At 59.6% G+C, this 12,506-nt stretch overlaps 1 protein-coding gene across 1 annotated transcript; it reads left to right on the forward strand.

Moving 5' to 3' along the window:
• Nucleotides 1–2,048: 2,048 nt before the first annotated feature.
• Nucleotides 2,049–10,155, forward strand: LOC144257840 (P43 5S RNA-binding protein-like). Its single transcript, XM_077806010.1, is given in 12 exon segments — nt 2,049–2,101; nt 2,762–2,843; nt 3,696–3,891; nt 4,341–4,455; nt 5,097–5,190; nt 6,491–6,585; nt 6,929–7,002; nt 7,390–7,470; nt 8,556–8,800; nt 9,380–9,433; nt 9,843–9,997; nt 9,999–10,155. Coding segments are annotated over 12 exon segments (1,401 nt in total).
• Nucleotides 10,156–12,506: the final 2,351 nt, after the last annotated feature.

Consider the following 12,506-nt stretch of genomic DNA (forward strand, 5'->3'; position numbering starts at 1 on the left):
TCTGTGGCCACCAGGGCCTCTTTGGTTGAGGTCACAGATGGCGAGCGTGTGGCCGGCTCTGCACCCTTTGCCTCGGGGACTCCCCCTTCTGAACCCCGGTGGCTGGCGGGCGAGTCGGAGCCGGCGTTCTGCTTGGCGGCCACAATTTTGATCTGCTCCCCCGAAGTCCACACCACGTCCACTGGGGCGGCCTTCAAGAGGTGGCACATCAGCTTCACGAGGCGCTCCTGGCTGTCGTCGTTCTGGACCCAGGGCGGATGTTCCCCTGGAGCCTTTGGGACCATGGTTACCCCCATGGGCTGGCCTGCTCCGGGCGAGGCCTCCTCCTCCTCCTCTCCACTGAGGTTTAGCACCAGCACCCCAGTGCTGTCGTCATGGCTGTCAGTTGATGTCATTTCCATGCGCTTGTCCTCTTCTATATCCAGCTCTTCGATATCTTCTACGACCTGAGGGAGAGGAACAAACCAGAGCAGAGCTCCAGATCAGGAGATATGGGGCTTGGAGAAGCAGGAGGGGGTCAAGTGTGTAGCACAGGTCAGGGGATGGGGATGTCTGTGCTACAGGCTGGAGACATCCCAGTCACAAGTGAATCTATCGCTCCAAAGACAAAGGACTTTACCTCTGTTAACTGAGATAGCATTAGGGCTTCCAACCTCTCTAGGCCAGTGGGGCAGTGGAGGGGGGACTCCAGGACCCAGCCAAGCTACACAGGTAGGCCAATGAAATACAAGGAAAAGGCCTTCCCTGGAGAACGCCAAGGAAAATAAACTCAACTAAAGGCCCAATTGTGTCACAAGGTGTGTGTGTGTTAAATGGCTGTTTTCCCCAGTGACTGATCACAAGGGGCGTGTGTGCACGCGTGCATCGTCCGCTGGGACTTAGAGGATCTGAGACCCAGTGCAAGAGCAATGCCCAGCCGACTGGGTGACCTTCAGCCTTGGAAGGACCAGTCTGAGCCGTTCATACGCATTGCTGGGCTGTGACCTGGACATCACTCAGTGGAAACACAGCAGCAGTTGGGAATGCAAACAGGATGTGAAGGGGCATGAGGAACAGGCTAGGAAATAGCTCGGAGAATATCCTAAAGCCCAGATGGGGATCGATGGGGTGGCCTGAGCTGGAGCCGTCTGGTTAGTCCTGGTCACTCCACCTCAGCTGGGGCAAAGCCGATGGAGAAGGGGGCTCTGGAGAGACCGAACGGGCGAGGAATTAGCAGTGGAGCCAGCTGGGAACTTCGCTCTGATACGTGGGCGGCCACGCTTCAGAACTGAGTGCCACGACCTTTGCCCTCTGACATCAGAGATGCCGGGGTGGCTCGGGGGCGAGGTCAGAAGCGGGAGCCGCGACAAGGGTTCCGTCCCCACCTCCAGCGCTGACTCAGCCTGGGCGGGTCTTTTCCTCAGTTTCCCCATCTGTAGGACAAGGGCGAGCTCCAGCTCCTCCTCCGCTCTTCCCCCTGACCCCGGCCTTACTGGAAATCCTGGGAGGTGGGTGCATGGAGCTGGCGCCAGGAAAGTAGCCAGCACAGTGCCTGACGGGACTTTGGAGGAGTCTGGCCCCAGGCCCTGCAGCGCAGTGGGGCCAACAAAAGGAGACTCACGACCCGTGGCTGAGTCTCAGGCTTCGGCCTAGTCAGGAAACGGCTCCCCGGCTTCCCTCCCTCCCCCCCTCCGAGGATCCTCTGTGGCTCCATGGCCACTGTACAGCTTGGCCCAAACAGCTCCTCACCAGCTTCCCTTCCATGGTGGCCGTATCACTGCGCCGGGTTCCAGCCGTGACGAGGTCCGGTGTGGCGTGCTCGGGATTCCCAGCTCCGCTCTGGGAGTGCAAAGATGTCCTTGCCCTGCAGAAGGGACTGGGCATCAGTGAAAGGGGCCGGGGCACCATCCCCCGAGCCTTGGGGGCAGCATGCCCCCGCCCCCAAGGCTCACTCCAAGTTGGGGCTCCCTGCGGAGGGTCCCGAGGTGGTGGCCAGTCAGCGGCTATTGTGATGGCAGCTTTGGGGGGGGGCTGCTGGCCCACTGGGCCAGCACGCCCCCAACTCACTGATGGCCAAGCAGCTGCTAGAGGCCGATATTGATCGTGGACAGCAGGATCCCTGGTAATATCACGCCTTAAATAGGGCTGAGTGTGGGCGCGGGAATCCACCCACAGGAAGTGGCTTGCAGGGTCCTGGCCTGGTTCCACGCTGGTGATCCAGCAGCAAATAATCTCCCGATTCCATTAGTGCCTGAGCCATCTCCTCCCACTAATAACTGGCATGTTTTCAATGCCGAAAGACGACTTGTGCTGCCATTTGCACCTGTAAACCTCTGTCTGTTAATGAACTAATTAATGCCCACAGCAAACCAGAGTTACTAGCCCTGTGGGGAAACTGAGGCACAGTGTTACTAGCCCCCAAGTCGCTCAGCGCATCAGTGTCAGAGGCAGGAATGGAACCCAGGCATTCCTGGCTCCCGGGCCTGTGCTCAGATCACTAGGGTGGGAGGAACGCCGGGCACTGTAATCCATGTGTCCCTTTAACCCCTGGGCTGCTGTAGATCAGATTCTCTGTCCCTCTCCCAATCTCACTGCCAAGCACCTGCTTCCCAGCCCCTTCCTTCATCCTCAGCCAGCAGAGCAGGATACAACCTCCACCCCTCCCTCCAGCCTGATGTCACAAAGGGGCAGCCGAGCCTCCCCATAGGGCGCTGTCTCCATAGCGAAACGAGTGCAGGGCTGGCAGGTTTACCAGGGTTGCTCTCTATGATGTATATTACAGTAGCACCTGGAGCTCTGTCGAGCTTGGTACTGCAGGGAGAGCCCAGCTGTACCCCCAAGAGCTCAAGCAGAGATCCTTGAAGGTATGTAGGTGCCTAACTCCCATTGAAATCCATAGGAGTTAGGCACCTAAATACCTTTGAGGATCAGGGCCTTACCATCCAGGTGGATAATGGATAGGAAGAGAAACAGCAGAAGAAGGATTTACCCAACACCTGCAGGGCTTGTCATGCCAACAGCTGGGAGCCCTTTACAAAGGAAGTCAGCATCATTTTATGGGGAGTGAAACTGAGGCACACAGCAGGGAAGGAACGTGCCTGCGGTCACCCAGCAGGCCAGTGGCAAAGCTAGGGTTAGACCCAGCTGTCCTGAGTCACCTTCACCACTAACCATGCTGCCTTATCATGACAAATGGGCCCAAGCTGAGAATTCCTGACTCAGAATCCAACCCCCAGCCCCTTGAACCAGGAGGTGCTTGGGGTTGGTTTGATCCATTTAGATCCCCGGCTGAGTTTGGATTATGTGTAGCAGTGGGGCTGCTCAGAGCCAGTTTTGGAGGGATGCTGCTTTGGACCCTTCTCCCCCCCCCAGGAGCTTGGGGCTAGGGCTTCTACAGGTGCAGAGTGGTCCCTAGGGGGGTTTTCAAAAGCAGGCAAAGCACCTAACTCCCCTTGAAGCTAATAAGAACAAGCCACCTAAACACCTGCTTCCCCCAAGGCCCTCTGCTTTCAAGCCTACTGCAGGGAGAATGCCCTGGGGATGCTGAGCCCAGATCCACCCCTGGCAGCTTTCCACTAATGATGTGGATACATTAACCCTGCTCCCCCCCTCAGCCCCTGATTGATGGGATGGGAGTCAGCTGCAGCCCCCGTGGGAGGCAGAGAGTATAAAGATGGCAGCTCAGCAGCAAACTGAGGGGCTATAGAGTATTCCAGGTAGAGAGAGAGGGGTGCTGCAAAACTCCAACCCCTCTGGCTGAGGCAAAGCTGCAGGAGGAGGCTGGGGGACGCAGCACCTCCCTGGGGGGTGTTTTGGCCTCTGACCTCTTTGCCTGCCCCCACGAGGAGTGTGATGCTGTGCTCAGCAAGGAGAGGAGGCTGCAGAATCCTCTTTCTGTGCACATGGGGGAAGGTAAGAGGGGGACCCCATTCTAGGAAGGTGGGGAGAGGGCTGCCCTGCTCCATGGCTCCAAAGAGCCTGTTACCTGCCCTCCATGGGGAAAGGCGCACCGGAGCTGCCTGTGTCAGCCTATGGCTGACCTGCCTGAGCAGGGGTTGAAAGCAGGTGGGTTGGGTACTTCTCTTGATCCTAGAAGTAACAGATCTAATAAGGTGGAGCTGTCTCAGGGGGGAGACATGCTGATTAACCCTTTGTGAGCCTGGGCTGTGTCACTCTTGAGTAGCATGTACCTCATGACTACTGAGTGCCTGGCTACCAGCCCTCCTGCATTGGGTGTCTCGTACAAGCTGTTTGTTTGTTTGGGACTCCTTTAATCCTTCTGCCCCTATCTCCTTGATTGTTGTACATGGCCCATCCCTGAGCGTGAAGGGGCCTGGGAGGGTGGCCAGTCCTTCACAAAGGCACGTCTCTGCAGATGGCTCAGCTGGGTGACCAGGATGGCTGTGGCAAGCGATTCCACCGCAGAAGCTCCCTGCAGATGCCCAAGCTGCAGCAGGGTGATGCCAGGCTGAACAGGTAGGGTGGGGGGCTTGGGGAAGGTGGCTTGTCTTCTTTCTCTCTCTCCCCCTCCTGTTGCTCAGGCCCCCTAATTCCCCTGGTGTCTAATGGGCCTTGGTGGTCCCTAGCGGGTCTCTCGGGGAAGCAATGAGCCCATCATTGCTGGTGAGCCCTCTGGGGAGGGAAGCAGGAGGTAGGATTGCCCTGGTGCCAAACTGAGCTCTGGGCCCCATTGTGACAGGTGCTGCATGAACACAGTGAGAATCCCTGCCCTGGAGGAGATAAATGTAAATGACACCACTGACCAAGGGAGAGGGAAACTGAGGCACACAGAGGGGAAGGGAGTTGCATGAGGCCACACAGCAGCCTAGTGGCAGAGCTGGGAGTAGAACATGGTCTCCTGACTCCCAGTCCAGTACCCTACCCACTAGGCTGTGCTGCCTGCCACTGAACTGGCCAGGCTGTGGGCAGGTCAAGTATCCAGACGCCCCTGCTTATCTCCCCCCACCACCACCCCAGGCACCTGTCCCTGCCTTATGTTCTTGACTACACACCCCTTTCCTTTGGCTAACTGGCCTGGGCTGTGCTGAGCCTGGGCCCCATTGGGCTTGGCTTGGCGCTAACCCCTGTCTATCAGCCGTGTCTCCACGTTTCTCCAGCTGCTTGGATGCTGACTGCAAATCTGCCTTTGTGCCTGAGAACCACCTGCCCAAGCACTGCAGGGCCCAGCATGGTGCGGAGAAGTCCTTCCAGGTAGTGCCTGCTGGTGGCAAGGAGTTAACGAGGTGGGGTGTTGGGTGAGGCAGAACAGCTAGTGCGTGATCGGGGGCGGGGAGGGGGGCAGATAGGGGTCTGGTCACAAGTGGCTTGAATGGGCTCTTGGACTCTGACTCCTGTTGGGTCTGATGCCTGGGCCACCCCTTTCAATCTGGGGGCCTGGTAGGCCATCGCTCTGGTAGCCCAGATAGCCCCCTAGGCATAGGGTGTGATGCCAACAGAGTCCCTTCTCTGGGCTGACTCTCCCCTTCTCTGAACAGTGACTTGGAGCAGCACCTCTGTGGGGCGGGGTCTTCATCTGTTCGGTGACCCTGATTTTGGGGGGTGGGGGGGTGAGCCTTGGCAGCAGGAGCTACGGCTAGGGGAGAGGGGGTGGGGATCGTCCCAGTGCCCCTCTCCTGGTGCATGGGTCGGGGGGGGGGCAACTCAGTGTTAGCCAAGCTGTGAACAGTGGGACTTGGGGGGGCAGGACCAGATTCTGGGTCTCCTGAAGCTGGGGGAGTCTGTTCCTTCTGTGAACACATGAGGGCGCCAGAGGTCACGGCTCTGGTTGTGCTTGTAAGATGGCAAGAAGGGCGGGGAGACTAGCAAAGGGCCCCTGCACTGGGGCTAGGCAAAGCCCCTGGCACAAGTGTGAAATGATCCTCCCCAGAGGCCATACAATGGGCCCGCAGAAGCGATTTCCCCCTCTGCCCTTACAGGGACCCTGAGCCTGGTTTTTACCCCTGCCTAGCCAGCGTGGGCTGGAGCTCAAGGTGCGTTCCCAGACCCTGCCTGGCCTTGCAGCCCTGGAGCTGGTTGGTGTTTGCAGGGCCGCTGGTCAGTTCAAACTGCCCGAAAATGGCTAACATGAGAGAGAAACTTTCCCTTCCGTGCGGGATGCTCTAAATGGCACCAGCAGACGTTTGATTCCCTGACGCAGGTGTCGACAGGCTCCTGTTAAACTGCTGGGAGCTCCCTGATTAACCCCTGGGGCATCCATGCTGCAAACACCCTTCCAGAGCCACCCAGACACGTGTGAGGGGCACTGGGAGCTGGTGGGGAGGGGGATCAAAGCGCATCATGGGGTGGGGGGGATTGGCCTGCTAAACCCAGGGTTGTGAGTCCAATCCTTGAGGGGCCATTTAGGGATTGGGGGCAAAAATTGGGGATTGGTCCTGCTTTGAGCAGGGGGTTGGACGAAATGACCTCCTGAGGTCCCTTCCAACTCTGATATTCTGTGTGGGAGTTGGGTCTGGTTGACTTGTCTCTCTCCTCCCTCGTCCCCCCCCCCCAGTGCAGCTACCAAGGCTGTGAGCGTGCCTTCAGGGAAAAGAAGGCCCTCCGGGCCCATTGGACCGAGCATACCAGTGTGCTGCCATTTGTGAGTGTGTCCTGTGCCCCTCTGGCTGGGGGTGGCTGATGCCACTAGATGCCCCCCCCCCCCCCGCCCCGGTGCAGCTTCAAGCAACACCTCCCAAGAGGGCTGGCCAATGGCTGCTGAGGGCAGAGGATTTGCCATATCTAGTGTTGGGCACGGTCCCAGCCTGGGTACTGAAGCTGGCCGGGCCAGTGGCCTTCTCCAGCATGGTGCAGCCTATATGCTGGCCTCTCCCCTTCCCAATTCACTGCCACCCATTGGCTGGGTCTCTCTGGATTAGCCTGGGACCTGTCCTTTCAGACATGGGGAATCCCTACCCCCTCCCCTCACTTGTGGGGTGTTTGCTTCGTTCAGGTGCCAGGAGCCCGGCTGCACCATGAAGTTTGCCAGCGCTGCCAAGAGGAAAGCTCACCAGAGGAAACATGCCGGTGAGCAACTTTGCTGGCTGCTTTGCCCAGGGTGGGTGGGGGAGTGTTGGGGACCTGCTGAATGGGAAGCCGAGGCTGCTGACTTGACTGTCTCTGGCTCCTCATCTGCAGTGGACCTTTGCCCCCAGGCTGGGATGGGGACATCCCTTGGAGCTCCTGCTTCTCACTGGCACAGCCGCCCCTGGACGCAGCATGCCAGTGCCTGGAGGCGAACCAGCACCTCCGTGGTGGGAGGCGCCCCGCTGGAGAGCGGCTCTGAGCACAGGGCACCGGTACTGCAGGCCGGGCTCAGCAGCCACCTGGAGACTCCTGTTGTCCTGGGGTGGCTCCTTCCAGCCCAGTTCAGCATCTCTGCACCTGCTGATCCCCCTCAGTGTCCTCTTCTAGGGTACTGGTGCCCCAAGCCAGACTGCGGAACTGTCTTGCCCACCTGGACGGAGCGTCAGAAACACCTACAGCAGCACCCCGGTAAGGCAGGGGTGTAGGGGAGCCCCGCCCCTCCCCTTCCATGCAATCTGGGTACTGGATACCAGTCTGCCTGCATTTTGCTGGGCCAGCACTGAATGGGTGGCATCCCAAATCAAACATGGCTAGCTTGTAATATCGGCAGGCTGGGAGGTCACGTTATCTGCCCCAGCAGGTGGTGGTGGAGAGGTCTTCCTTCTCCAGGCTGTGGCTAGGGAGGAAATGTGACTTGAGAAGCCCAGGGCTTCCTTTCTCTCCTAGTCAGGGTCTCCCTTTCTCTGGGCATCACCAGTAGGGGTGGGGGGGGGCCACGAATGGCTTGTGGGGGTGACTCAGAGTGGAGTCAAATGATGGGGGACCTGGGGGTAGGTCAAACCCCAGTGTCCTGCTGACCTTCAGTCCAGGCCAGCCTGGCCACACCTGGCATCCTTGCACCATGCCCCCCTGGTGGTGCTTCCACCTTGCTTGGGAGGCTGGAGCGAAGAGTGGGATCGGCCGCCTCCCCCAGGCAAGTGGAGACAATTGCGTCCTAAGGCTGCCCTACCTCTTCTCCTGCCCCTGCTGTACTCCAGATGGGCTCAGTGGTTTGAGCATTGGCCTGCTAAACCCAGGGTTGTGAGTTCAATCCTTGAGGGGGCCATTTAGGGATCTGGTGCAAAAATTGGGGATTGGTCCTGCTTCAAGCAGGGGGTTGGACTAGATGACCTCCTGAGGTCCCTTCCAACACTAACCTTCCATGATTCTTCATAACCTGCCCCTCTTCCTCTGACTACTGGCCCTCCTGGGGTTCTTGAGGGCTTTCCGCAGCTGCCTCTGCCCTTCCTTGGGGCTCTGGATTCTGTGGGGGCCATCGGATACTGGTTATGCTGGTCTGGGGCTAGTCCTGTGTCCCTCCAGCCAGTAGAACCTGTCCCATCAGAGACCGGCTCCAACCACCCCTCCGCTCCCAGCTCACGCCGCAGAAGTTACTCCTCCGTTTCCACATCCTCTCTGGGGCAGGGGTATGAATCCCCCAGAACTCCTGGGAAGCAGCCGGGCGCTGGGGTGTTGGTTCTGTCTGGGGGCTCAGCCCGTGCTCTCCCGCCCAGCGGAGTACAAGTCCCAGCTGTGTCCGAAGCTCTTCAAGAAGCCAGGCGGCCTGCGGCAGCACAAGTCCTTCCGCAGCTGGCAGAAGCGGGCGCTGCCGAAGCCCAGGTGGCTGTGCCCCAAAGCTGACTGCCAGGCCTCTTTCACCACCGTCTTCAACCTGGAGAGCCACATCCGGACGGTGCATCTGAAGCTGCTGAAATATCATTGCTACTTCGCTGGCTGCGAGAAGGCCTTCGCCATGCGGGTGAGGAAGCAGCAGGGTCTCTAGGCACTGGGGAAGGGGGGGCATAGAGCTGAACGGTGGGGGGGCTGTGGGGCATAGAGCTGGCTCTAGGCATCTTTACTAGCAGTAGCAGGAGGGTTTGTGCAGGGAGCTGGCTGAAAATGGGCTTTTTTTTTCCATGGGAAAGTTCTAGGAAGTTTTTTTAACTTGATCAATTTTTTTGATTTGGCAAAAAATCTATTCCCCCCTCCCCCCCAAATATTTAACTTGGGAAATGCTGTCATAGTGCCTCATGGGAGTTGTAGTTCGATTTCCTCATGCTCCTATTGGCCTCTCCAGGCAGGGGTCCCTGGGTGGACTAAATTTCCCATGATGCACCATCTTCCCCCTCATGTTTGGGGGAGCAGTTGCATCATGAGAGATGTAGTCCAGCAGGTGATCGTGGCCCATAGATGAGACAGGAATCAGGAGAAACTAAACCCCCATGAGGCACTGCACTAGAATACCCAGTCAACCCTAAAATATTTGAATAAGAGGGATTTCGGGGGGGGCCTCTGGCAGGGGTTTGTGCTCGCTGACTTACTCCTCTTTCCTTGGCAGGAGAGTCTAATCCAGCACCTGACGGTCCATGACCCCACAAAGAAGAAACTGAAGGTAATTGGCCCATGCTGGAGTGGGTGAGTCACAGGCCCTTCCTGAAGTAGCAAAATCTGTCACTGAAGCTGGGGTCTGGTCCCAAACTGGAGGGGGGTCTTCTACTGCAGTGGGAAGTAGGGTGTGACCCTCCCCAATGGCTCAAACCCAGGGTTAGCTGGGAAAGACCCTCTAACATCAAACCACCACAGGGGCTGCCATGGGAGGCATCTGCCCTGAGTGCTCTGGGGGTGCGGCTCTCTGCTGGCAGTGTTTGCAATAGAAGCTTGTTGGGGAGAGGCTGGGGGAGCACGGGGGGCCTTATAATGGGGCAAGGCTGCATAGGGCTTGGGGTGGCAGGGTGCTGGGGGAGCCCCTGAGGGGGAACAAGCCCCCAGGCCAAGGCCCTGAGCCCCGCTCCTCTCTGCAGCTGCAGCGCTGCTGGCCCAGCAGGAAAAGCCAGCAGTGGCTGGGCGCCCAGCGGCAGGTGCTGGTGGAAGAGAACCTGAGCCCGCTCTTCAGCCAGAAACTCTACGTGCGGCTCAAGCGCAGCCGGTCAGGCTTCCCGGCGGGCGAGAACGGCCCTGGGCCCCTTGCCGCTCCTGCGTGCCAAGGCCAAGCTGGAGAGCGACCTGTCGGGGCTCTTCAACGAGCACCCCTGCCGCCACGCTGTGGAGCCCGAGGTGAACCTCAGCACCCACTTCCAGCTGCCCCCGGCCACCGGGCCCCAGGAGGTGGCCTAGAGACAACATCCTGCCCGGGGAGATGCTGCCTGGTGCCAGGCAGGGGGGCCCCCAGAGCTCAGAGGCTGGGCTGTCCATGGCTTTCAGCTGGTATTTGCTTTAATTCTTTTTCCCCCTGGAATGGGTGGAAGGGGAAGCTCCCTGGGGCAGGAAGAGGTTGGTCCAGGCAAATGAACCTCCCTTTTATGTTGGGGTTTTTTTCCTGCCAAGCAGAGGGTGTCTGAGTTTAAGCAGGGGGCAGGGCTGTCCCTGACCCCAGCAAGTCTGTAGGGGGGGTTGTGTTCCAAGGACAGGCGGGGTTTGGGGGATGCCTGGCCTGTGCCCACCTGCAGGTGTGACAAGTGGGCCAAACACTGAGCAATAAACACTTGCTGGAAAGCTGAGCCCTTGTCTCCTCTGGCCTTTCCTCCTCTTCCCCACCCGGTCTGTAGGCTCGCAGGGCCCGCTGGGGGTGGAGGGGGCATGAGGTGCTAACTGTGGGGGGCCCCCCCGCTGTGTTCCTAGGGCTGGGGGGTTGCCTTGGGCTCTTCCTGGGAACTGTTACCAGGCGCTGGGGCTGCTGTGGCCAGAGCCAGCCCCAAGCACCGGGGAGCGGGGTGGTCACGGAGCAGAGCTAGAATCCGCTTCCCCCTCCAGCCATTCCTGAGCCCATGGTACAGGGACCGGTCATCTCCTGCCACCCCCTGAGCCTCTGGGGATCTCCAGTTCCTGCCTCTGAGGGGGCAGGCTGCATAGGTAGAGCCCCCTGTAGGTCACCCATGGGAAGTGGGACCCTGTGTGGGTGGGAGGTAGCCTCCCCCCCCACCCCCCCCATGGCAGGGGCTCTATGGGTAGGGAGGGGCTGGCAGCCTGGTGCCTTGCTGGTGCATTCACAGTGGAGTGGCGGGGTAGGGGGGTATGTGGATTGTGGTTGATCCAGCTCTGGCCCTCCACCAAGCAAGGCCTCTCCTCACTGTCCAGCCCCGGGGACAGGCCCGGGGGGGGGGGGGGGGGACTTTTTTGTCAGGGTGGGGAACAGCCCCTGCTCACAGCATGGGTGAGCTGTCTCATGGCCCCTCCTGTGCCCTCTCTGGGCTGGTGCATGGAGCCGGCTGGCTCAGACCCTGAGTGTGGGGTGGGGGGAGTTGAGGGGGGTAGTCCTGGGAGTGCCCAGCAAACAGCGCTGCCCTGAATGCTCATTTGCTGAGCAGTGAGTGCAGGGTTAGTGGAGGGGGGGTGAGGTGCCCAGCATTGCTCCCCACCTTAGGAGGGCCATGTGCATTGCAGGGTCTAGCCTGGCACTCAGAGGAAGCCTTGGTGCAAACAGGGAGCCCCCATTAAGCTGGGGCTCTGCTGTGTTCAGCCCCAAAGGGCAGCTGAGGGGCCCATGGAAGGACTCTGAGCTGCCTTGAAGGGGCCATTGTGGGACTGGTGCGGGCATTGTTGCTCCCCATGTGGCAAGGGTCTGCGATCCAGCTCATGCTGCCCAGGCTGAGCTGGCTGCGGGGCCCTGCTAGCTGCAGCCTCCTGCCCCCTCCAGGGATGAGGGGTCTGTCTCCAGGGGGGCAGTAGGTGTAGGCCAAGTTCTCTTCTCCTTCCCCCCCCCTCCCTGCCCCAAGCAGGAGCAAGAGGTAGTGGGGGCATTGTCTGTTCCCTCCCCCTGCCTACCCCCTCCAGCGTTCCCCAGGCAGGTGACTCAGTGCCGTGGGGGCGGCTGCCTCTGACTCAGCTGTCACAGGGAGGGGACCTGCCCTTAATCTGGGCCTTGTGCTGCACCAGCCTCCCAGCCCCAGCTGCTCTCATCTTTCTGGGCCCTGCTCTTCTTCCCAGCCCCCCTTCCCCTAGGCAGGGCTTGTCCGTCCCCCCCGTCCCCTTTGGCAGGGGAAAATGAGCAGCCCTGGCTCAGTGCTGGCAGGGGCTGAAGTGCTACCCCTAGGGTGTGAATTCTCCACCCGTGGGCCAGCATAGGGTGAGCAGACAGCAAGTGTGAAAAATCGGGACACTTTTTCTTTTGTGGGGGTGGTATAGGTGCCTATATAATTCATAGGCTCTAGTAGGCTGTCTGGTCACCCCTGGAGGGAAGACTACCTCCTGCCCCCTGGTACAGATGCAGAAGTGCAGAGCTGATGCTCCTCCAGCCTGACCCACAGCCGTGCCCTCTCTCATCCCAGACTGGGGCTGTCCCCTACCCCCAGCTGTCTGCTTCAAGTGAGGGCCCCAGGGCTTTGGCCAGCTGTCAATTTGCATGTGGGCCGGTGGCAGGGAGGTATTCTCCAGGGCATTGCCCAGCCCGAGAGGCAGTACCTGGGAGGGCGTTGCGTGCTCCAGCCTCCCAATACTGCATATGGGGCTGGATATGCAGGAATTGCTTC

This window comes from Eretmochelys imbricata, chromosome 27, assembly GCF_965152235.1.
Source record: "Eretmochelys imbricata isolate rEreImb1 chromosome 27, rEreImb1.hap1, whole genome shotgun sequence".
Lineage (NCBI taxonomy): Eukaryota > Metazoa > Chordata > Testudines > Cheloniidae > Eretmochelys > Eretmochelys imbricata.